The 25,117-nt window shown below is 35.8% G+C and overlaps 1 protein-coding gene across 1 annotated transcript; it reads right to left on the bottom strand.

Annotated features, from left to right (window-relative positions):
- Positions 1-7,207: 7,207 nt before the first annotated feature.
- LOC148576057 (uncharacterized) lies at positions 7,208-23,740 on the bottom strand. The gene is made up of 2 exons (XM_088502667.1): positions 22,321-23,740; positions 7,208-7,548 (listed from the first exon to the last, which is right to left on the bottom strand). The coding sequence occupies exons 1-2, from the start codon at positions 23,738-23,740 to the stop codon at positions 7,208-7,210; spliced, it is 1,761 nt and encodes a 586-aa protein (XP_088358793.1).
- Positions 23,741-25,117: the final 1,377 nt, after the last annotated feature.

The raw sequence follows: 25,117 nt of genomic DNA, 5'->3' as shown, positions 1-25,117 counted from the left end.
TGTGAAGAGTTTGGAAAACTCATGACTAGTGAGTTTGAAATGAGTTTAATGGGAGAGCTCACTTTCTTTCTTGGCCTCCAAATTAAACAAACTCCTAGTGGTACTTTTATTTACCAAGGAAAGTATGCTAAAGAACTTATTAAAAAGTTTGGCCTAGAAAATTCCAAAGCAATGGGTACACCAATGCATCCCAACACAAAACTTGAAAAGGATGATGATGGTCAAGATGTGGATGAAACAAAGTATAGAGGAATGATAGGTTCACTCATGTACCTTACCTCCTCTAGACCGGATATTGTTCAAAGTGTGGGTGTATGCTCAAGATTTCAATCTCACCCAAAAGAATCCCATCTTACGGTTGTTAAACGCATCATTAGATACATTAAGGGAACTTGTGATTATGGCTTGTGGTATCCTAAATCTGATGAATTTTGTGCAGTAGGGTTTTGTGATGTAGATTATGCGGGAGATAGAGTGGATAGAAGAAGCACATCCGGAATGTGTTGCTTCCTTGGAAGCTCACTCAATATGTGGTCAAGCAAGAAACAAGTCACAGTAGCTTTATCCACAGCTGAAGCAGAATACATTTCCGCATCTGTATGTTGCACTCAATTAATTTGGTTAAAAACATAATTAGAAGATTACAAATTAAAAATCAATAGTATACCCTTATTTTGTGATAATATGAGTGCTATAAATATTTCAAAAAATCCTGTTTTGCACTCAAGAACAAAGCACATTGAAATTAAATATCATTTCATTAGAGAACATGTGCAAAAAGAAACTATTGATATTCAATTTATAAAATCTGAAGACCAAATTGCTGATATTTTTACAAAACCCCTCTGTGAAGACAGATTCTGTAGCTTGAGAAAAAGTTTGGGAATGTTTGATTTAAATTTTATTGAAAATCTGTGAATTTGTGACTCTGTTCAGTTTTTGCTCGTAGGTTTGGACGAGATAAAAATAATGGCATGATGGAAGAGCTGTGGTCAAGGGGGAGGCAGCGCAGAATTCAAAATTTTATGGGCCCCACCAAAAATTCCTTGACCCCACCTTAACAGTTGTGGTAGTTATCTTTCTACAAATAAGAATCTTCCTCTTGTGTCATCAAATCTCCTTGGAAGTGGTTATTGTCAAATCAAATCCCTATATCCATCTAATCCCTTGATTTAAGGCAACAACTTTTCAGTTTTGGATTTCAAAAGTTAAAAGGGAAATCATTTTTGGATAATAACCACCCATTATGGTCATTAACCGTCCACTAATGGTCATTACTCTCCATATTCTCTTTCCAAACCCCATTAAATATGTTCACCCACCTTGTCTCTCTCTCTCCCTCTCAATTCGGTTATCACCCCCAACCTTTCATATTTCATTCCCCCATTACCATGAAAAAGAAAACCGTGCCAAGAAAGAGTGAAAGAATTCTTGTTTCTCAAAAACCATCAACACCCCAAACTCACACTCACATCCACATACATTCTACTTCCTCATCCTCTCCCTCACCCCCAACCAAACAAACCGAAGCCACGAGAAGAAAGGTAGTGGCCCAAAAGAGTTCCGGAAGAGGACGAAACAGGAAGAACAAGGACCCCCAAGAGGAAGAAGAGCAAGAATCTCATACTTCTCCCTTGCCTTCACCTCCACCCTCATCACCGAAACGGACTACTCCTGGAAAAAGCTCCCAAAAGAATTAGGGGTTTGCACTCAATGACACTACTGAACCTCCAAACTTGGAATCCATGGAATTCAGAGACAAGTATGGCAAGACTCACTCCCACTTTGATCCAAGCAGATTTAACTCATGCACCTCTTTTGAGTTTCATAAAGAAGTTATGGAGAAGCGTCATTTGTGTACAACCTATCTTGTTAGCCTTGAAAATCTCACCAACAAGGGTATCAATATCTCCTCTCTGTTTGAACTTCTCAACTGGAAGCCTCTGCTTCTCATCCAGAAACCAGTCTACCCTGGTCTTGTTCGAGAGTTTTATGCCAATATGCGGCTCATTGACGGCACCCTTCATTCCTACGTCAAAAGGGTTCAAATAGCCCTTGATGCTGAGACAATTGGAGCGGCCCTTGGGTTCAAAGATGAAGGACCGCGAGTGTACATGGTGGAAAAATGGGACACACAAGTTGGCGTTCCATACAAAACTGTTCTCAAGCACATTTGCGAGAACCTTTCTGGATTGCATGGCACCATTCCAACACATAAAGCTCTAGGACCGGTCAATTCCTTGCTTCACCGAATCATCACTCATATTCTGACTCCCCAAAGTGGCTCACATAACCGAGTAACATTTTCTGACTGTCTCATCTTATTTGCTTTGGTTACTTCTACTCCTATATCCTTTGGTTATATTATGATTAGGCACATGTGGGATTCTGTTAGAAGCACCAGAAAGGCTAACCTGCCTTATGGTATATTTTTAACTAGAATATTTGAGTACTTTAAAGTTGATTTGTTGAATGAGGCTGTAGAAAACAAGGTGTCTTCAATTAGAGGAGGAGGAGCAACTAAGGATACTAAAGGGCGAAAATCTGCTGCATCGGATAGTGAGTATGAAGGCAGGCCAGAATCCTCCAAAACAATTAAGTCCATCAAACAGATCTTGGGAGAACTTTCGAACATGGCAGATCTGATGTATAAATCCCATAAAGAAGCCCGCAAACAAGCTTATGAAAGTGAGAAAGCTTGGAACAATTGCAAAGAAAGGGTTCATCTGATGATGGAACGTTTTAAAGAAGATTTGAGAGATGATAGTGACGGAGATGCTGAAGAACAAATTAATTTTTCTGATGATTAGTGACTATTTCTTTACTTTGATTGATATTGGCTCCATTAGGCTCAATCTGTTTTTTTGTATGAGCATGACTTGATACTCCCTTCTCTAGGATAATCTCTAGGATATTGTCATATACTCTTGCTACTTTCTCTTGAATATTTTGCTGTGTTGATCATGTTTTGTGCAGGTGCCCCCATGATGACAAAAGGGGGAGGAAATTTATGTGTTTCCAAAATTGAAATTGGAACGAAACAGGGGCTGGAGAAACAGGGGAACAGGGGATGAAATTTTCAAAATTGAAAATTCATGATCACCCTTGTTCAAAGAATGCATGTTGTTATTGCATTCACTATGGTTACTGCTTGAACTGCATTTGGTTTATAATGATGTTTGATTTATTTTTTATGCCTGGCTATTGATTCATCATTGATAAACTTGTTGTTTGAAAAACTTATTTTTGGCAGTTCCTTTAATTGTGTAATACATTAAAACTGCCTTGTTTTGATCATGTGTTTTCCATCATGTTGTTTTGCTCTGATATCTTTAACAGGAAAGGATTTGAAAAATATTTTGATATTTTTATGAAATAGTTTGAGCAGTAAATCAGTTTATGATATCAAATGAGTTTTTGATTATCAATTAAAATTGCTCATAAATCAAGCATTTAGCATCATAAAATATGCTAAATAACATTGTTACTTGAAGCTTGAGTTAAATGTTACAGGTTAGTGCTTCCCTTGGTAAAATAAGCATACATCAAGGGGGAGCATTGTGACATTTTGAAAGGGGGAGAAATTCAAATTCAAAGGGAGTATTCTTTACTCAATATCTAAATTTTTCCCATTTCAATTTTAATAATCTTTGTCATCAAGGGGGAGATTGATGAGTTTGGAAAACTCCTATTTAATTTTGATGATGAACAAACATTATTAAAATATTTAATTACAAAATTATTGGTTTGATCTTAACTCATATTTGCTTAATTAATAATTTTGTTATGCAGATTTTATTGGGCCAAAAATAAATGAAATACAGCAAGCCCAAAGAAAGCTTTCCTTTGTGTACAATGCTTGAATCAAATATTCATCAGTAAAGCAAATGTTACTATTGGGCCAGAATTTAAATAGTATCACTAAGCCCAATTAGTTTGAAGGAATCAAAATTTTATTGGGTCAGATTATGCTTTATTGCTACCAAGCCCAATTTGAATTTTGATGAATGTTTCCATGCTGATCCGAATCAAATATTCATCAAGAAAGCAAATGTTATCATTTGGGCCAGATTAAAACTTAATGTTACCAAGCCCAACGCTATTTTTGATGAAAGTTTCCAAGCTTGGTCCGAAACCAAGTTTAAATGAAAGCTAAATGGCTTCATGCTTTTCAACGGATTCCATCTCTTTGTTAAGAATGGATTTCAAATTTTAATATGTTAGCATTGGAAACATGAGAGAGAACTTGACTTTGATTTGATGGGAATCATTATGATTAATGCTATACGCTACTCAAAGCAAGGGAAGTAAAAAGCAATCTATCAACTTGTTTCATTTTCATTTAATTGCTTTTACTTTAACTTCACATTCTCTCTCATCTCTTTCTTCTTTTTTCTTCGGTCCTTGTCCAGGAAATAATGGAAGAAATGTTCTTCAACCAACAGAAGGAAGAAGCTGCATGCGTCAAGACCATCAAGCTAATGATGACAAGAAAACATACTAAAATAAAAATGAGCTGTGGCTAAGATACTTACCAAATATGGTCAGATTTGGTGAGGTTATCTTGAGCTTTCCATGCTCAAAAAGGAAGAAGAAGATCTCGGCCAACAAGGGAGATTCTTGAAGCATGGCTTGTCTTTGATTCTGCTCAACCACCACAGGGAGTAGCTAGAGTGGCGAAGTGATGGTTGAAGGCAGAGATTGAAGCAGATGAAGTCATCATCATCATGAAGCATCAAGGGCCAGAATTTCATCTTGGAGAGCAAGCCAAGGATGGAGAGCTCGGATTGATGAAGGGTGATGATCAAGAAAGGACTAGAGGTAATTGCATGTTGGGTTTTGCATGGTTATCTCTTCTCTCTCTATGTGGCCGAACCGGTTTTATTGAAGGAGGAAGAAGTTGGTTCGGTTGTTGGCTTCAATAAGTGGAGGCTTCCCTCTTCTATAAAAAGAGAGAATAGCCACTGTTTGGAGCAAGGAGAAAATTTGAGAGTGCAAGGCACAGTGTTCTCAGAGCTACCTGAGCTAACAGTTTTCTCTTCTCCTTCAATGTATTCAGTTTTGTATTTTTCTGTTTAATTTTGTCATGTCTTGAGTCTTATGAAAAAAGGCAAACAGTGAGGTTTGTAATGAAAAAGCCATAGAGCGAAAAAAGGCAGAGAGTGCAAAATTAAAAGAAAAAGCCATAGACGTCTTAGAGTTCCTTTGTTCATCTATGTTGTGTTTCATGATTCTGTGGGAATCCCCTTGTAAGTTGGGTTAGCACTTTACAAGTTGTAATCAGATTGATTATAGTGAAATTCCATCATGTTTGTGATGAAGACTGGATGTAGGCTGCACTGCACTTAGCAGCTGAACCAGGATATATCTGGGTCTAATCTTTCTTCTCTCCAAATCCATTTCTTTTTTCTACTGCACAGGAGCAAAAACTAAAAAGTCTCGTGACAAGAGACGAGTAAAAACAAAAGGTCTCGTGTCCAGAGACGAGCTAAAACAGAAAAGTCTCCTCTGAGTTCAGCAAGTGTTAGCAACACAAAAAAGGGGGCTAAGATTCAACCCCCTTCTCTTAGCCACTGAAACCATCAAAGTTAGTTTCAGCCGTGGCTCTTGATAAGCTCCTAGTTAAAGGAAACTACATTGAAAGCGTCAAATTCCTCTTTTTTGGAGAAGGAATGGAAACTGCAGTCCAAAATTGAGAAACTGGAGGACAATATTGAGGAATTCAGTCAATGCATTACACTGCAAAAGGTATACTAATTACAAATATAGAGCAATAATTGAGCAATTTGACAATATTAAAAGAAAAATTCAGCCTTAGTTATGAACTATATAGTCTTATTCATGATTTGTCTTAGTAGATGAAAGTTTCTTTACATTGTTGGTTGGTATCTGGATACAGGACATTAAAAAATTTTAAATATTGAACACTCATAAATTTATGTCATTGTTTTGTAATGGTCTTCTTAAATTAACTGTGAATAGTAACGTGGCATTTCTGAGGGTATACGATTTATGATTTCTCTATTTTACATTACCTTAGGTTTAGGTGGATGAATCATCTATACCTGCTCGTAAAGATGAAGCAATGGAAGTTGACCATTTTCTTGTAGAAAATAGAAATGATCATGTCTCAGTAGATGGTATATTGTAATCTATATGAGAATGACGGAAGGAAATGCTTTGATGTTGAAAATGTTTCCTTTGGATCTTAATTGGATTTAAAATTGATTATTTAATTCTATATCAATATTGTGGTTAATTTTTTAGGACGATAGGAATTTGCATGCAGACTTTGTTTGTAATTCCCCAAGTTATTTATGATGTTCAATCTGACAGTAGTGTGTGTATATTCATCAGGTGGTTTGGATATTCATGCAGCTTTGAATGGAAAGGATGATTTGGAGATGGAGGTAATTGTCTCTATTAACAATTATTACTAGGTGATTTTGAAATTAGTAGTTCAAATATATTACTGTTTGACGATTGAGTATTTAAAATTTGATCCTATCATGGTATATGTGTATATTGCCTCATCTAATGTTGAACGGTATATTTTTTCCTTTTCTTATTACAAAAATTTTCCATGCCTGTATTTTGTTAGTATGAACATTTTGGATGATGTTGAAATCGATGACCTTGAAGGAACTGACGTTTTCTCTGGTGCATGCGAGGAGATTTTTTGGTAAATAATTAACTAACAATATCTTATAATATTGATATGATATTCAAATAGAAAAGAAAAAGAACTAGTCTTTGCCTTGTTATTTTCGTTAAGTTTTTCCTTTTCAAATATTGTATTTTGTAATTTATCTTTCCAATCTACAGATTTTGAATTTGACAGCAAGGCTGAGGTGCTTGATATGATATTATAATTACTTTATTTAATTGAGGTAATGAACATAAGTTGGAAAAGATTAATTAATGCTACATAGATATTCACACATGACATTAAAAAGACAGTTATATAGATGATGGAAGTATAATGATCAGATATTAAATTGAATAACAAAACTTATCATGAACTTGATAATTTTCCCCGATAGTAGATTTTTTTAGTTCATAAAAAAATAGAGAAAGACGTAAGACAACAGTATTTAATGCATATACAAATAAAGTAACATACAATATGCATATATGAGAAAGGCATCATAGCTTCATACCCGTTGGTAAAAAACCATGCACCAACAAGTTTCCTGTTACAGCTTGATCAATTGAAGTTGGTTCCAATTTCACACTCACCTTTCCAGCCACTCGGCACCGGTCCGAGTCCGGTGTCGTCCAAGCTCTGCAGCTCCGGCCAAACACCGGTGTCTAGCACTCCAATAACCACCTGACTCTGCTGCTTAGAAGCAGGAAAAAGTGTTGTGGCCTTATCCAATCCAAGAAACTCTGGTGTTCTTGTTGTGTGAAGCTCATATCTAACTTCAGGCATGACATAAAGAATCCCCGGTTGTTTGGAGAGTGTTTCAGCTTCTTGGTTGGTTAGCCTTGTGGAGAATCCATGAGCTACATGATTGTATGTGTATAGCATCTCTGCTGAATCTGACACTGTGATGAATCATACCAACTGAGGTGATCACTGAAACTTTCTGGCATGTTGAACTTGCCCATGTGAACTATGTAGGTTTTTTTGGCTTCTTGTGTTGTCTTTTCAGCTATGGTGTATCTGCCATAGAAAATCAGCAACAATGTTACTTAAATTATTTCTTTATTAATAATAGATTTATCATTGTAATTATTTTTTTAGTGAGAATACATAAAGAGTACATAGTATATAAGATGTAATAACACAACAAATATCTTTTAACGAGATTTTTCATTCTCTTCAACAATGAGAAAAACTTATTTCTCTCTCTTAATTCCTTCTTGTTCATCAAACCATCAACTTCACAGTTTAAACAGTTTAAGGCATGAGAATTTTTTCATGATATGGTGAGTGTGGAAAGCAACCAAGCTGTGAATCAAATTAAAAAAATAATTACAATGACAAATCTATTATTGATAAAGAAATAATCTAGATAACAAGCAAAACAATATGAAGAAGTCACCAAAAAAAACAATCTGAAGAAACTTTAATATCAATATCTTCGTCTTGTCACAGTGATTTTTTTATTTGTCAAATGAATCTTGGCTTTTTTTTGTTGTTGGATATCCTGATATAGCAGAGATATGTAAGGTATTTATTGGTGTTGATTTGGAACTATTGAACCTTGGTGCAATTCTTTTACGGCTAAGATTATTGTAATTGGAGGGTCACACAGAGGATTACCCTTAAAACAACAAATGAATGTGGACCCAAGTTATAGAAAAAATAATATTAAGAAAAAGTTTGTTAATTATTAATATAAATATAAATATTATTAAATATGTATAAATAATAAATATTAAATATTTTTATTAATTTTAAAATAATAATTATTTTTATGATTATATAATATTTTTTTTTGATGGACTAATATTATTGTTTGAATAAATACATATAACATATAATGATATAATAAAATCAAATTAATTAGTTAGTTATTAAAATAAAAATAGTTATTTAATGTAAAAATAAAATTAAAAAATTTGTATTATAAAAAAAATACTGAAAGTTTATCTAATTATTTAATAACAATCAAATTATAACTTGTTGAGACTTGATATTAAGATATTAGTGAATATATGTATTTTAAATTTTAATTTTAGGTTTTTGATTATTTTAAAGTTTTTATTTATGTGGAACCGATTCTACAAGTTCAACTAGTAAGTCATCAGTTGAACAAGTGAACCAATAAAACTATAAAACATATTAGGTATATGCTAATTATTAGTTATATAATAAAATTATATAATATATTTTTATTCATAATCGTTAATATAAATATAAATATTATTAAACATGTATAAATAATAAATATCAAATATTTTTATTAAGTGTAGTATAATAATTATTTTTATAATTATATGATATTTATTAATATTATTTTTTGAATAAATATATATAATGATATAATATAATTAAACTAATTAGTTAGTCATTAAAAAAAAATAGTTATTTAATATAAAAATAAAATTAAAAAATTGTATTATAAAAAAAATATTGAAAGTTTATCTAATTATTTAATAATAATTGAATTATAACTTGTTGATTATAATTTGTTGAGACTTGATTGTTATTAAGATATTAGTAAATACATGTATTTTAAATTTTAATTTTAGATTTTTGACAATTTTAAATTTTTTATTTATGTAGGACTGATTCTACAAGTTCAACTAGTAAGAGTGTTCACACTATTCTATATGCTAATTATTAGTTATCTAATAAAACTATATAATATATTTTTATGTATAATTGTTAATATAAATATAAATATTATTAAACATGTATAAATAACAAATATCAAATACTTTTATTAATTATAATATAATAATTATTTTTATAATTATATGATATTTTTATTAATATTATTTTTTGAACAAATACATATAATATATAATGATATAATAAAATTAAATTAATTAGTTAATTATTAAAATAAAATAGTTATTTAATGTAAAAATAAAATTTAAAAATTGTATTATAAAAAAAATACTGGAAGTTTATCTAATTATTTAATAGCAACCGGATTATAACTTGTTGATTATAATTTGTTGAGATTTGATTGTTAGTATAAGATATAAGTGAAAGTATGTGTTTTAAATTTTAATTTTAGGTTTTTGACTATTTTAAAGTTTTTATTTACATAGGACCAGTTCTACGAGTTCAACTAGTAACTCATCGGTTGAATTAGTGAACTAGTAAAACTATAGAACATATTAGTTATATAGTTTTATTGGTTCACACTATTCTATATGCTAATTATTAGTTATATAATAAAACTATATAATATATTTTTATTCATAATTGTTAATATAAATATAAATATTATTAAACATGTATAAATAAAAAATAAAAAATATTTTTATTAATTATAATATAATAATTATTTTTTTAGTGTATATGATGTGTGTATGATAGAATCTGTGTAGCACCTAGAAACATGCATGCACATTTGTTTAATATTAATTAGAACTGGAAGTAAGTCAATCCAATTTATGTGTCAGGTAGACGTCAAGTCATTAATAACTTGATACACTAAGCTCATGAGCTTGTGAACTATGTTTGAACTTGAAGTTGATCTCTATATTTTGTATTATATACACATCTATACATATATAATTATTTTAATATATAACTATGATCGATGAGAAAAGCTCGAGGCAACTTTTGAACTTTTAGTAAGTCGAACTTGAGTTTGATTTGGTTCGCTTAGCTTGACTTACTTAGTCTAGTACAACTTTTATTATTAGTCTTTCATGACCAAACAATCGAGTTACCTTGTGAGCTTTTAATGAGTCGATGTTGAATTTAGTCTGGTTTAGCTTAGCTTGAATTACTTCTAACCATAATTATCAAATTTAGACCGAACTGACCGGTTAGATCGAAAAACTGGTGAACTGAATTCTCAATCGATTTAGAAGAAGTGTCTGATTATTTCTGATATTGACTCACAAAAAATGGGTCTAACACCGCAATGAACTGATCAAATTCAGATTGATTCAGACCTGTTAGTCTGAACGTGTCAATGTAACCCGTGCACCTCCAGAATGCACATGAATGTGTACATAAGTTATCTACTAAGTCAGTGCTATAAATATTTCATTTTATCATTCTTTTTAGAAGTTTTAAATATAATAATGTTGAAATAAATACAAAGGTACTTGTAAGTATTAAAGAAGTTATAAATAAAAAAAATTATTAAAAAATTTTTTAAAAAGTTTGACTTTTAAAATATAGATATAATTTTATTTATTATTAATCTATTATAATAATTAAAAATTTGGAAATCATGGGATTAAATAATGCAAATTTATTAACAACAAGTAATTCTACGTTATAATTTGCATGTTATTAATAACACTTATAATCAATTTTAAATTTTAAAAATTTAAAAGTAATTTTATTTATTTATGTTATTTTATTTTGGTGGTCAAAGACCCACCCAAAGAACAAAAACTAATCACTAATTACAGTCTCTCAATCTTAAGGGAAGGAAGTTAAAAAATGTAAGACCAAATATATAAACAAGATAATGCCCTTTTTTTAGCCAAGTATTGCAGCATTAAATGGGGGTAATTACTAGCAAGTTAATGTGAAGACCAAACAGAAGATAATATCCTAATTTCTTCAATTGTTGACGTGAGAATAGAAGAAAAAGTTTGAAGAACCGCAATAATGAAGAAGGTCGGCGTGGGAGATGGCGACGACAACACATCTATCTCTAGGCATCATCATCATAAGAATAGGGCTGTTCGAAATTGTGATTGTCAAGTATTTACAAATTTTCATTTCCCTTAATCACACATTCATCTTTTATTTATTGATTATCTTAATTGGATAACATTTTCAAAAATAAATCTGGAAGAAAATCTACATTTAAAAAATCAAATCAATTTCTATTAATGGACTGATTATGTCATATTTCCGTACTGATATTAAAAAAAATTGACAAAGATAATATCAATACATGGGATTAAAGGAGTGTATGTGACGGGATCTTAAAAGAAAAAGAAAGGAGTCTATTAAGAGAAGAAAATATAAAACTTCGATTAACGAAAATTAAATAAATAATTAAATAAATATGGACTAACGGGGTGAAGAAATTTAGAATAATAATTTAGAAATTTAATGGTGATATTTGAAATTGGAGGATTTTTTCGAGTGAAAAACTGCAATTTTCTGCGAAAAATACATAAGGACACGTGCCGGTAATTTAATCGGCAGTACCGACTTAAACTGTCCGGTACTGTGAGTGAGAAAATGAGCCAGAGAAATTAAGAAAACAGAAATAATAATCCGGTGAAGTGATAATACTTGAAATACGAATTAAAACACTAATCTTAAAGGTTTTGGCTCAAGATTGGGCCAATAGGCTAAATCGAGTGAACCGGACCCAACTGGCCCAAGCCCACACTATATAAGAACCCATTTCAGTACAACAAAAACACACTTTCCCCTTTTTTATGAGAGAGACACAGATTACAGGAAGAGAGAAAGAATAACACAAACCTTAACCCTCTTTGATCTTTAAAGCTCCATAACTTTTGATCCAAAGCTCTGATTAAGAGCCGTTTGTGGCCACACGAAGCTCTCGTCGGGCTCTTCGATTCTATCTAAGTATTGTGGTGCCTCTTCTGAATTTTGTTTTTTTCTTTCAATTTGTGTTTTGGTTTGGATTTTGAGAAAATCTTGTGATTTTGTTTGTTCAGGGATACTATAGTATGAGCTGTTGGTGAGTTTCATCCTAATTTTTCAGTGGGTAAGATGAGAAATCACTAAACCCTTGTGATTTATTAATTTTATGTACCCTAGGTTGATATATGTGTGAAATTGGTTATATTAGAATTGTTGGGTGATTATGGTACACATTAGGAGCTTCATTTTGGCTTGCGGAGCTTTTGGGTGAACCTCGGTAGCTTGTTTGGAGCTTGGGAGTCGTTGAGAAAAAAATTCAAGTGTTAGGTGTGAACCGCCGTCATCAAGGTACGGTTTAAGTTTAATTTAAATACCATGAAATATGACATGAAGTCCTAAGTTAGATGCCCCTAGGAATAGGATTGAATTGTATGATTGGTTGAAATTAAAATGTTGTAATTAATGAGTTATTGGATTTGATTGTGAGTGGTGATTGATTATTTATGAGTTCTTGATTGAAATTAATGAAATTGATGAGTTGATATATTGATGAGTTGATGAATTGGAATGTGAGAATATGATGTAAAAATATGGTTGGGTTGATAGTTATTGAATAATGATGGAAATTGTTGGAATGAATAATTAGGTTGCGATTGAGTTAGAGATTATGAAAATTGTTGTTAATAAAATAAAGTTTGAATAGGATGAATTGGTTGATTGATGTGGTTAGTAAATGAATATTAGTATATGTATATATGATATAGTTGGTGGTAAAATTGTTGGAATTGAGCTAATGGTGGATGGTTGATATTGAATATTGATGAGAATTAGATTGGGGTATGAAGTTATGGTTTGCTTGATAGTGAGTGTGATAAATGAATTGGAAATATTTTGATTAGGCTTGGAACGGTGAGGATTTGATGATTGAATATCTGGAATGCTTAAAATGGTAAGTGTTTCGAGGGTTACCTAAAACTGTAGGTCGATTTCGGACGAGATCTTCGGTGCTGGTCGGAGCTGTTATGTCCGATTTGTTGAACTTGCTGGTGATGCTGATCCTTCGTCACCGGAGGGTGGTGGTACCTGCAAGGGACTCCGATGCTTAAGTTAGCAAGGGTATTAAGCAGGTTTTTTAGTAGAATCAGAGTATGAGTTATACCTGGGTGCTCCAGTGTATTTATAATAGTGTGGAGTGACCTTTCTGGAAATAAGATAGCTATCTTATCTTATCTTTGAGTGAAGTCATCTTATCTTTAAGGGGAACTGCCTTTATCTTTTTGGGCTTTGGTTGCCTTTAGATTTGGGCTGTGTTCCTTCGTTTGGGCCTGCTTTGGGCTCCTCCGGCGATTTGGCCGATCTCTTTGAGAAGAGGTCGGTAATCCTGACCTGAAGAGGTCGATCGACTTGTTGTCAATCAGCCCGGGTCATACACCTCGACCCAGGGCATGAACAGTGCCCCTGCTCGAGCGTGGTCTTCCTCTTGAGGTCGAGTCCTTTTTTAGGACTTCGATCCTTCTTTGGAGAAGCCGAGCTCGAGCACTTTTTGTCGATAACTGTAGAACTCCTATTATTGAATACGGAGCGTTTTCCTTTTAATTGCATCATGCATTGCGCTTTCCTAGGGAACGTGCGAAGGCTTTTAAGAACTCATTAATTCCTTTCGCCGTTTCCTTCTTCCCTCTTTCTCACTTTATTTTTGAATTTCAAAGTGCCATTCCTTTTAGTTCTTTTCTTTCCTTACTCTTTCGTTTTCTGGCTCGTCTGTGGTTCTTCATTCCCTTGCTCCCAGGCTATCCTTCTTCCTTGCATTCAGAAGTGATAGTTGGTGTGGACTCGCAATTTGCTTCGGTCTTTCGTTGCCTTCCTTCTTTACAGGTTGGTCCTTTCGTCTTCTTCTTTCTTTCCGCGCTATTTTTCCCTGCTTGGATTTTGAAAAGTTTTGATCTTGCTTGGGAAAAGTTTTGAATCTTTCTGATTTTGCTATGCCTGTTTATTGCTGCAATATGTGCTCTGGGAGTTTCTTCGACTTTGTATGATCCTTTTTGCGTTTCCTGATAGTTGATGCTTTTAGAGCTTTGAATGTTGTTACCATTTTTGATTTTGAAGCTTTTGGATTAATGAACTGTTTGATCCTGAAAAAGATTGCATCTTTGATGATTTTCACTTGATGTGTTTGATTTTGATAGTTTCCTTTGTTGATAGGTTTGTAAAAAGATGGTAACTTTGATGACATTTTGTGGTTTATTTACTTTGAAAAGGTTTTTGTTTTTTATTTGGGAGATGTCGAGACGTAGACTTGTAGATTTTTTCTAAATCCTTACTCTGTTACTGCCTCCAAAGGATGCCCCTGGACCTTAGTGCGAGTCCTGAGGTCTCCTTTCGCTGTTTGTATGAGTTGTATCCATATTTGTCCGACTGATTTCTTGATTTTCCCGACCTGTTTGGATAGTAATCCCTTTTTCTTTTTCTTGCTGTAGGACTAGTTGACCATGTCTTCTCAAAAAAATATTGTCGAAACATCCTCCAAAGTCCTCGAGGGAATGTCTGACTGGCTGGACTCTTTCGTCCTGATGTGCATTTTAGTAGTTAATTCTGAGTACTGCGTGGAGCTTAGAAAACATCATCGGATCTGTAGTAGTAGGGATCAGGAGAAGAACTATGAGTTGGTAGTGCCTGACTTCGACGAGAGGGTTTGCTTCCCTTCTCTGACCCAGGGGAAACGCCCCTTCTTTTATGCTTATGACTACTTTTTCAGCCAAATGGACATTGCCCTTCCTTTTACCTCCTTCGAGAGCGATTTGTTGTGGTCGTGTAATGTAGCTCCATCCCAACTCCATCCGAACTCATGGGGCTTTATTAAGATCTTTTAGTTGTTGTGCCAAGAACTAGATGTTAAGCCTTCTCAAACCTTCTTTCTTTATCTCTTTCTTTTGACTAAGCCTGGGATTTCTTCAAAAAAGAAAGCTTCTTGGATTTATTTCCGATCTGCCCAGGGAAAGAAAGTTTTTTCCATGTATGATGAGTCCTTTAGAGACTTTAAGAATTATTACTTTAAGGTCCGAGCTGTTGAAGGAGCTCGGCCGTTTTTCTTGGAGTCAAATAATGAACCTGCCTTCCCCTTATGTTGGCAAAAGAATATTGTAGTTTCTAGATATTCGTGGGAGATGATGGATGAGGTCGAACAGGCCTTTTTGAATGTGTTGGAGGAGAATTAGGGGCAATGATACACGGAATCGTGATCTCACACTCTTCTCACAACTCCGTGCAACTAAGCAGCAAGTGCACTGGGTCGTCCAAGTAATACCTTACGTGAGTAAGGGTCGATCCCACGGAGATTGTCGGCTTGAAGCAAGCTATGGTTATTTTGTAATTCTTAGTCAGGAAATTAATAATAAAATTGGTTGGGTTTATGAAAAGTAATTAACATAAAATAAATAATACTTGTTATGCAGTAATGGAGAACAGATTGAGGTTTTGGAGATGCTCTGTCTTCTGAATCTCTGCTTTTCTACTGTCTTCTTCTTCACGCACACAGGTCTCCTTCCATGGCAAGATGTATGTTGGTGGATCACCGTTGTCAATGGCTACCATCCATCCTCTAAGTGAAAATGGTCCAAATGCGCTGTCACTGCACTGCTAATCATCTGTCGGTTCTCACTCATGTTGGAATAGAATCCGTTGATTCTTTTACGTCTGTCACTATGCCCAACATTCGCGAGTTTGAAGCTCGTCACAGTCATTTCTTCCCAGATCCTACTAGGAATACCACAGACAAGGTTTAGACTTTCCAGATCTCAGGAATGGCTGCCAATAATTCTAGCCTATACCACGAAGACTCTGATCATGAACCAGGAGGCTAAGAGATACACACTCAAGCTAGTGCAGATAGAACGGAGGTGGTTGTCAGGCACGCGTTCATAGGTGAGAATGATGATGAGTGTCACAGATCATCATATTCATCAGGGTGAAGTGCGAGTGAATATCTTAGAATAGAAACAAGCGTGATTGAATGAAAAAACAGTAGTGATTGCATTAGTTCATCGAAACACAGCAGAGCTCCTCACCCCCAACCATGGGGTTTAGAGACTCATGCCGTCAGAAATACAAAGTGTAGTGTAAAAATGTCATGAGGTCTAAAACAAATCTCTAAAAGTAGTTTTTATACTAAGCTAGTGACCTAGGTTTACAGGAATTGAGTAAACTAAGATAGATAGTGCAGAAATCCACTTCCGGGGCCCACTTGGTGTGTGCTTGGGCTGAGCATTGAAGCTTCCATGTGTAGAGACTTTATTTGGAGTTAAACGCTAGGTTGTAGCCTGTTTTTGGCGTTTAACTCTGGTTTGCAACCTGTTTCTGGCGTTTAATGCCAGAATAGGGTAAAGACTTGGCGTTAAACGCCAATTTGCATCATCAAAACTTAGGCAAAGTATAGACTATTATATATTTCTGGAAAGCTCTGAATGTCTACTTTCTAACGCAATTGAGAGCGCGCCAATTAAGCTTCTGTAGCTCCAGAAAATCTATTTCGAGTGCAGGGAGGTCAGAATCCAACAAAATCTGCAGTCCTTCTTCAGCCTCTGAATCAGATTTTTGCTCAGGTCCCTCAATTTCAGCCAGAAAAGACCTGAAATCACAGAAAAACACACAAACTCATAGAAAAATCCAAAAATGTGATTTTTGCATAAAAACTAATAAAAATATACTAAAAATTAACTAAATTATACTAAAAACTACCTAAAAATAATGTCAAAAAGCGTATAAATTATCCGCTCATCACAACATCAAACTTAAATTGTTGCTTGTCCCCAAGAAACTGAAATTCAAATGGGATAAAAAGAAGTGAATATACTATAAATTCAAAAATATCAATGAAACTTAGCTCCAATTAGATGAGCGGGATTAGTAGCTTTTTGCCTCTTAACAGTTTTGGCATGTCACTTTATCCTTTGAAGTTCAGAATGATTGGCATCTATAGGAACTCAGAACTTAGATAGTGTTATTGATTCTCCTAGTTCAGTATGTTGATTCTTGAACACAGCTACTTTATGAGTCTTGGCCGTGGCCCTAAGCACTTTGTTTTCCAGTATTACCACCAGATACATAAATGCCACAGACACATAACTGGGTGAACCTTTTCAGATTGTGACTCAGCTTTGCTAGAGCCCCCAATTAGAGGTGTCCAGGGTTCTTAAGCACACTCTTTTTGCTTTGGATCACGACTTTAACCACTCAGTCTCAAGCTTTTCACTTGATACCTTCACGCCACAAGCACATGGTTAGGGACAGCTTGGTTTAGCCGCTTAGGCCAGGATTTTATTCCTGGGGGGCCTCCTATCCACTGATGCTCAAAGCCTTGGATCCTTTTCACCCTTGCCTTTTGGTTTAAAGGGTTACTGGCTTTTTGCTCTTGCCTTTTGGTTTAAAGAGCTCTTGGCTTTTTCTGCTTGCTTTTTTTTCTGTTTTTTTTTTTTCGCAAGCCTTTGCTTTTCACTACTTTTTCTTGCTTCCAGAATCAATTTTATGATTTTTCAGATTATCAAATAACATTTCTCCTTTTTCATCATTCTTTCAAGAGCCAACAATTTTAACATTCATAAACAACAAATTCAGAAGACATATGCACTGTTCAAGCATTCATTCAGAGAAACAAAAAGTATTGTCACCACATGAAAATAATTAACTAATTTCAAGGATGAATTCGAAATCATGTACTTCTTGTTCTTTTGTGATTAAAAGCATTTTTCATTTAAGAAAGGTGATGGATTCATAGGACATTCATAACTTTAAAGCATAGACTCTAATCTTTATTTATTATTTAATAGAAATAATATAAAATAGGCATAGAAGTGGACAATTAGTAATAAAAGAAAGGAAATTAAAGACATAAAGACAAATGACTCTAATACTAATACTCATGTACTCTTAAAATGGATAAAAGGTTATCACAGAGTTAGGACTCAACAACCTTTATTTTGGGAGATGGATGCTCCTTTAGTCTGTGGGGTGCTTGGCCCTTCAAGAGATAGCTTCTGGCGCTTCAGCTCCTGTAGCTCACGCCCCTGCTCCTCTTGTTCCTTCAGCAGTTTGCAGAGCATGCTATTTTGAACTTGCTGTTCTTCTTTCAGTTGATCTATAGCTTCTTGCAACTTGGTGACAGATGCTTCTAGGCGGGTCCAGTAGTCAATCTGAGGGATTTCTGGGAGGAACTCCTGTGCCCTCCTTTTGATGGAGTTATCCTGCACTTGTTCTTCCATTAACTTTTTGGTGATTGGGTGCTCAACTGAGATATACTCATCCACTCCCATCTTCACCCCAGCATCTTTACATAGCAGAGAAATTAGGCTTGGGTAAGCCAATTTGGCGTCAGTGGAGTTCTTGTTTGCAATTGTGTAGAGCTCACAAGAAATCAGATGATGAATCTCCACTTTGTTTCCCAGCATAATGCAATAGATCATCACTGCTCTTTTGACAGTGACTTCAGAGCGGTTGATGGTGGGTAGTATAGAACGCCCAATGAAGTCCAGCCAACCCCTAGCAATTGGTTTGAGATCTCCTCTCTTGAGTTGATTTGGGACACCTTTTGTATTGGTTATCCACTTGGTTCCAGGGATGCATATGTCCTCTAGAACTTGGTCTAAGCACTTATCAAATCTCACCATTCTCCTATTAAAAGATTCTGGATCATCTTGTAGTTGAGGCAGCTTGAAGACCTCTCTTATTCTGTCCTGGTAGAAGTACATAATCTTCCCTCTGACCAAGGTTCGAAAGGTATAGAAAGCGGCTCCAGTTAATCTCTGCTTATCTGTTTACCACAGATTTGCGTAGAATTCTTGAACCATGTTTCTACCCACCTTTGTCTCAAGATTAGCCAGAATTTCCCAGCCTCTTTTTCGAATCTTCTCTTGGATCTCCAGATATTTGTCTTCTTTCAGATCGAATTTAACTTCCGGGATCACTGATCTTAGAGCCATTATTTTGTAGTAATAGTCTGCATGTTCTTTGGTTAAGAACCTCTCTTTATTCCAAAGTGGTTTTGGAATATTCTCTTTCTTGCTTCTTGAAGTGGTTTGTTTTCCTTTACGAGCCATGATCTTAGTGAGTCTTAGCTCAGTGATTACAAAAAGCACACCAAACTTAGAGGTTTGCTTGTTCTCAAGCAAAAGAAAGGAAAGGAGAGGAAGAGAAGGAGAGACAAATTTAAATTGTGGAGGAGAGGGGGATGGCCGAATGTGAATTTAAAGAGGAGGGGGTGGGTTCGAAAATTTTGAAAAAGATATGCTAGAAGATATGATTTGTAAAAAGATAATTATGATATGCAAAAGATGTAGTTTTAAAATTGAAAAGATAAGAGAGAGATTTGAAAAAAAAATAAATCTAATTTTTGAAAAGATAGTATGATGATTTGGAAAAGGTTTGAAAAGAATTTAAAAAGATAGATGAGTTTTGAAAAAGATTTGAAAAGAAGTTAAGGGAGAATGAAGAAAGATTTTATTATTTTTTTGAAATTGAAATTGAAATTGAAAGATGATGATATGTAACATGTTTATGCAAGAAATTATGGATGAAATCATGAAAATTTGAAAAAAAATTGAGTTGGAAAACAAAACTTCCTCCCCTCCACAATCCTGGCGTTAAACGCCCAACTACTGCTTGTTTTGGGCGTTTAACGCCCATCTGTAGCCTCTTTTGGGCGTTTAATGCCCAGCTGTTGCTTCTGGCTGGTGTTAAACGCCAGAAATCTTTTGTCACTGGGCGTTTTTCTGAATGCCCAGGATGCTGCAAGTTTGGCGTTAAATGCCCAGAATAGTACCCATTCTGGCGTTTAACGCCCAGAAAGGTATCATTACTGGCGTTTTCTTGCCAATGAGCTCTTTTTCCCTGTTTTGTACTCTGAATCCTTCTGTAACTCTGTGAACTTATGCAATTGATACTTTACCTTGAAGATTATTTATATTAAACTCGTATAATTATTATTTAAATAACAAATAAGCTTTACTAATGGTTGGGTTGCCTCCCAGCAAGCGCTTCTTTATTGTCTTTAGCTGGACCTTACTGAGCTTTTAATCTAGCCTCAGCTTTGAGCATTCTTGCTCAACATTGCCTTCAAGATAATGCTTGATTCTCTGTCCATTAACAATGAACTTCTTATTAGAATCAATGTCTTGAAGCTCCACATAGCCATATGGTGACACACTTGTAATCACATATGGTCCCTTCCACCGGGATTTCAGTTTTCTGGGGAATAATCTGAGTCTAGAGTTAAACAGCAGAACCTTTTGTCCTGGTTCAAAGACTCTGGGTGACAGTTTCTTATCATGCCACCTTTTTGCTTTCTCTTTGTAAATCTTAGCATTTTCGAAAGCATTGAGTCTGAATTCCTCTAGCTCATTCAGCTGGAGCAATCTTTTCTCTCCAGCTAATTTGGCATCAAAGTTTAGGAATCTGGTTGCCCAGTAGGCCTTATGTTCCAGTTCCACGAGCAAATGACAGGCCTTACCATACACAAGTTGGTATGGAGAGGTCCCTATAGAAGTCTTGAATGCTGTTCTGTATGCCCATAGAGCCTCATCCAAGCTTCTTGCCCAATCCCTTCTACGGGTAATTACAGTCCGTTCCAGGATTCTTTTTAGTTCTCTATTAGAGACTTCAGCCTGCCCATTTATCTGTGGATGATATGGAGTTGCTACTTTGTGGCTTATTCTATATCGGACCATAGTAGAGTAAAGTTGTTTATTGTAGAAGTGAGTGCCCCATCACTGATTAGTGCTCTAGGAACACCAAACTTGCTGAAGATATATTTCTGGAGAAACTTCAGCACTGTCTTAGTATCATTAGTGGGTGTTGCAATCACCTCTACCCATTTAGATACATAGTCTACTGCCACCAGAATATATGTGTTTGAGTATGATGGTGGGAAAGGCCCCATGAAGTCAATACCCCATACATCAAACAACTCAATCTCCAAGATCCCTTGTTGAGGTATGGCGTAACCATGAGGCAGATTACCAGCTCTCTGACAACTGTCACAGTTACGTACAAACTCTCGGAAATCTCTATAGAGAGTAGGCCAGAAGAAGCCATATTAGAGGACCTTGGTGGCTGTTCGCTCACCTCCGAAATGGCCTCCATATTGTGACGCATGGCAATGCTATAAGATCTTCTGTGCCTCTTCCTTGGGCACACATCTATGGATTATTCTATCTGTACATCTCTTAAAGAGATATGGTTCATCCCATAGGTAGTACTTTGCATCAGAAATTAATTTCTTTATTTGCTGCCTGCTGTACTCTTTGGGTATGAATCTTACAGCTTTATAGTTTGCAATGTCTGCAAACCATGGTGTTTCCTGAATGGTAAATAGTTGCTCATCCAGAAAGGTTTCAGAGATCTCAAAAGAGGAGGAGGACGCCCCTTCTACTGGTTCTATCCGGGACAGATGATCAGCCACTTGGTTTTCTGTCCTTTTTCTGTCTCTTATTTCTATATCAAACTCTTGTAAAAGCAACACCCATCTTATGAGCGTGGGTTTTGAATCCTGCTTTGTAAGTAGATATTTAAGAGCAGCATGGTCAGTGTACACAATCACTTTTGATCCTACTAAGTATGATCTAAACTTGTCAATGGCATAGACCACTGCAAGCAACTCCTTTTCTGTGGTTGTGTAATTTTTTTAGCCTCATTTAAAACACGACTAGCATAATAAATGACATGCAGAAGCTTGTTATGCCTTTGTCCCAGTACTGCACCAATGGTATGGTCACTGGCATCACATATTAGTTCAAATGGTAGTGTCCAGTCTGGTGAAAAAATAACTGGTGCTGTGACCAGCTTAGCTTTCAGAGTTTCAAACGCCTGTAGACACTCTGTGTCAAACACAAATGGCGTGTCAGCAGCTAGCAGATTACTTAGAGGTTTTACAATTTTTAAAAAATCCTTTATAAACCTCCTATAGAATCCTGCATGCCCCAGAAAACTTCTGATTGCCTTAACATTGGCAGGTGGTGGTAATTTTTCAATTACTTTCACTTTAGCTTGATCCACCTCTATTCCCTTGTTTGAAATTTTATGCCCAAGGATAATTCCTTTAGTCACCATAAAGTGACATTTTTCCCAGTTTAAAACTAGGTTGGTCTCTTGGCATCTTTTCAGAACAAGTGCTAAATGGTCAAGGCAGGAGCTGAACGAGTCTCCAAATACTGAAAAGTCATCCATGAAGACTTCCAAAAATTTCTCTACCATATCAGAGAAGATAGAGAGCATGCACCTCTGAAAGGTTGCAGGTACATTGCACAGACCAAAAGGCATCCTTCTGTAGGCAAACACTCCAGAAGGACATGTGAATGCTGTTTTCTCTTGGTCCTGAGGGTCTACTGCAATTTGGTTGTAACCTGAATAGCCATCCAAAAAGCAGTAATATTCATGACCTGCTAGTCTCTCTAGCATCTGGTCTATGAATGGTAAAGGAAAATGATCCTTTCTGGTTGCTGTATTGAGCCTTCTGTAATCAATACACATATGCCACCCTGTAACTGTTCTTGTAGGAACCAGTTCATTCTTTTCATTATGAACCACTGTCATGCCTCCCTTCTTGGGGACAACTTCGACAGGGCTCCCCCAGGGCCTATGAGAAATATGATAAATAATCCCATCCTCCAGTAACTTGGTGACCTCTTTCTGCACCACCTCCTTCATGGCTGGATTTAGCCGCCTCTGTGGTTGAACCACTGGCTTAGCATCATCTTCCAATAGGATCTTGTGCATGCATCTTGCTGGGATGATGCCCTTAGAATCACTTATGGACCACCCAAGACCTGCCTTGTGTGTCCTTAGCACTTGAAGTAGTGCTTTCTCTTCCTGTGGATTTAAAGTAGAGCTTATGATCACCGGAAAAGTGTCACCTTCTCCCAGAAATGCATATTTCAGGGATGGTGGTAGTGGTTTGAGCTCGGGTTTAGGAGGTTTCTCCTCTTCCTGAGGAATTTTCAGAGGCTCTTTCATTTCCTCTAATTCCTCCAAATCAGGCTGAACATCTTTAAAGATGTCTTCTAGCTCTGATTTGAGACTCTCAGCCATGTTGATCTCCTCTACCAGGGAGTCAATAATATCAACACGCATGCAGTCTTTTGATGTGTCTGGATGCTTCATTGCCTCAACAGCATTCAGCCTGAACTCATCCTCATTGACTCTTAAGGTCGCTTCCCCTTTTTGGACATCAATGAGGGTTTGTCCAGTTGCTAGGAAGGGTCTTCCTAGAGTGAGAGTTGCACTCTTGTGCCCCTCTATCTCCAGCACTACAAAGTCAATGGGAAAGGTAAATGGCCCAACCTTGACAATCATGCCCTTAATTATGCCTGATGGATATTTAATGGAGCCATCAGCAAGTTGAAGACATATCCAGGTTGGTTTGACCTCTTCAGTCAAGCCAAGCTTTCTGATAGTGGATGCAGGGATTAGATTGATACTTGCCCCAAGGTCACATAAAGCTGTCTTGGTACAAGTACCCTCTAGTGTGCATGGTATCATAAAGCTTCCGGGATCCTTAAGCTTTTCTGGTAAGCTTGTTAGAATGACTGCACTGCATTCTTCAGTGAGAAAAACTTTTTCTGTTTCTCTCCAATCCTTCTTATGACTTAAGATCTCTTTCATGAACTTAGCATAAGAGGGTATTTGCTCAAGTGCCTCTACAAACGAAATCTTTATTTCAAGAGTCCTGAGATAGTCTACAAAGCGGGCAAATTGTTTATCATGTTCCTCTTGGCGGAGTTTCTGAGGATAAGGCATTTTGGCTTTATATTCTTCAACCTTAGTTGCTGTAGGTTTATTTCCTACAGAGGCAGGTTGAGAAGCCTTCTTGAGGGAGTTATTATCAGCACTTGCAGGTGTCTGATCCCTCACTAGAGTTTGAACGCCAGAACTGGACATGGATTGGGCGTTTAATGCCAGATTCCTATCCTTTTCTGGCGTTTGAACGCCAGAACTGAACATAGATTGGGCGTTTAACGTCAGTTTTTCACCCTTTTATGGCGTTTGAACGCCAGACTTATTCCTCTCTGGGCTCTTACTGTCCTCAGAGGGATTTTGGGTAGTAAGTTGCTCATCCTCTGCCAGCTCTTCTTTTCTTGGCTTTCTGCTGCTTTGAGTTGAGGTATTTAATATTTTTTCACTTCTTAATTGAACTTCTTGGCACTCCTCTGTTATCTGTTTTGATAGCTGCTGTTTTGTCTTATTCAATTGTGATTCCATATCCTTGTTAGCATTTTTGGTTTCTTGTAGCATCTCCTTAAATTCTGCTAACTGCCTTGTTATGGAAGATACTTGCTGATTGAGTTCAGCAACTTGTTCCTAAGGACTAAAGTTAGTTGATACTGCCTTAGCTTCTTCTTTCATGGAGGACTCATTACTTATGTACAGATAATGATTTCTAGCAACTATATCATTAAGCTCTTGAGTCTCTTCAATAGTTTTTCTCGTGTGTATAGATCCACCAGCTGAGTGGTCTAGAGATACCTGAGCTTTTTCTGTAAGTCCGTAGTAGAAGATGTCTAACTGCACCCACTCTGAAAACATTTCAGAGGGGCATTTCCTTAGCATCCCTCTGTACCTCTCCCAGGCGTTATAAAGGGATTCATCATCCTCTTGTTTAAAGCCTTGGATGTCCAGCCTTAGCTGTGTCATCCTTTTTGGAGGGAAATATTGATTCAGAAATTTGTTTGATAATAGTTTCCATGTTCTTATGCTTGCTGTAGGTTGGTTATTTAACCACCTTTTAGCTTGATCTTTTACAGCAAATGGAAACAGTAATAATCTGTAGACATCCTGATCTACTTTCTTGTCATGTACTGTGTCAGCAATTTGCAAGAACTGTGCCAGAAACTCAGTAGGTTCTTCCTGAGGAAGACC

Source organism: Arachis ipaensis, chromosome B1, assembly GCF_059453495.1.
Source record: "Arachis ipaensis isolate K30076 ecotype BB chromosome B1, ASM5945349v1, whole genome shotgun sequence".
Lineage (NCBI taxonomy): Eukaryota > Viridiplantae > Streptophyta > Magnoliopsida > Fabales > Fabaceae > Arachis > Arachis ipaensis.
This window is presented reverse-complemented; position numbering and strand designations above follow the sequence as displayed.

What these genes read in the sequence shown, in the direction of transcription:
- LOC148576057 (XM_088502667.1), bottom strand. Translation starts at nt 23,740, where the DNA reads ATGATACCATGCACACTAGAGGGTACTTGTACCAAGACAGCTTTATGT. An exon ending in AGTTTTAAACTGGGAAAAAT is followed by an intron (nt 7,549 to 22,320) that starts GTCACTTTATGG and finishes GATTCATCACAG; the next exon opens with TGTCAGATTCAGCAGAGATG.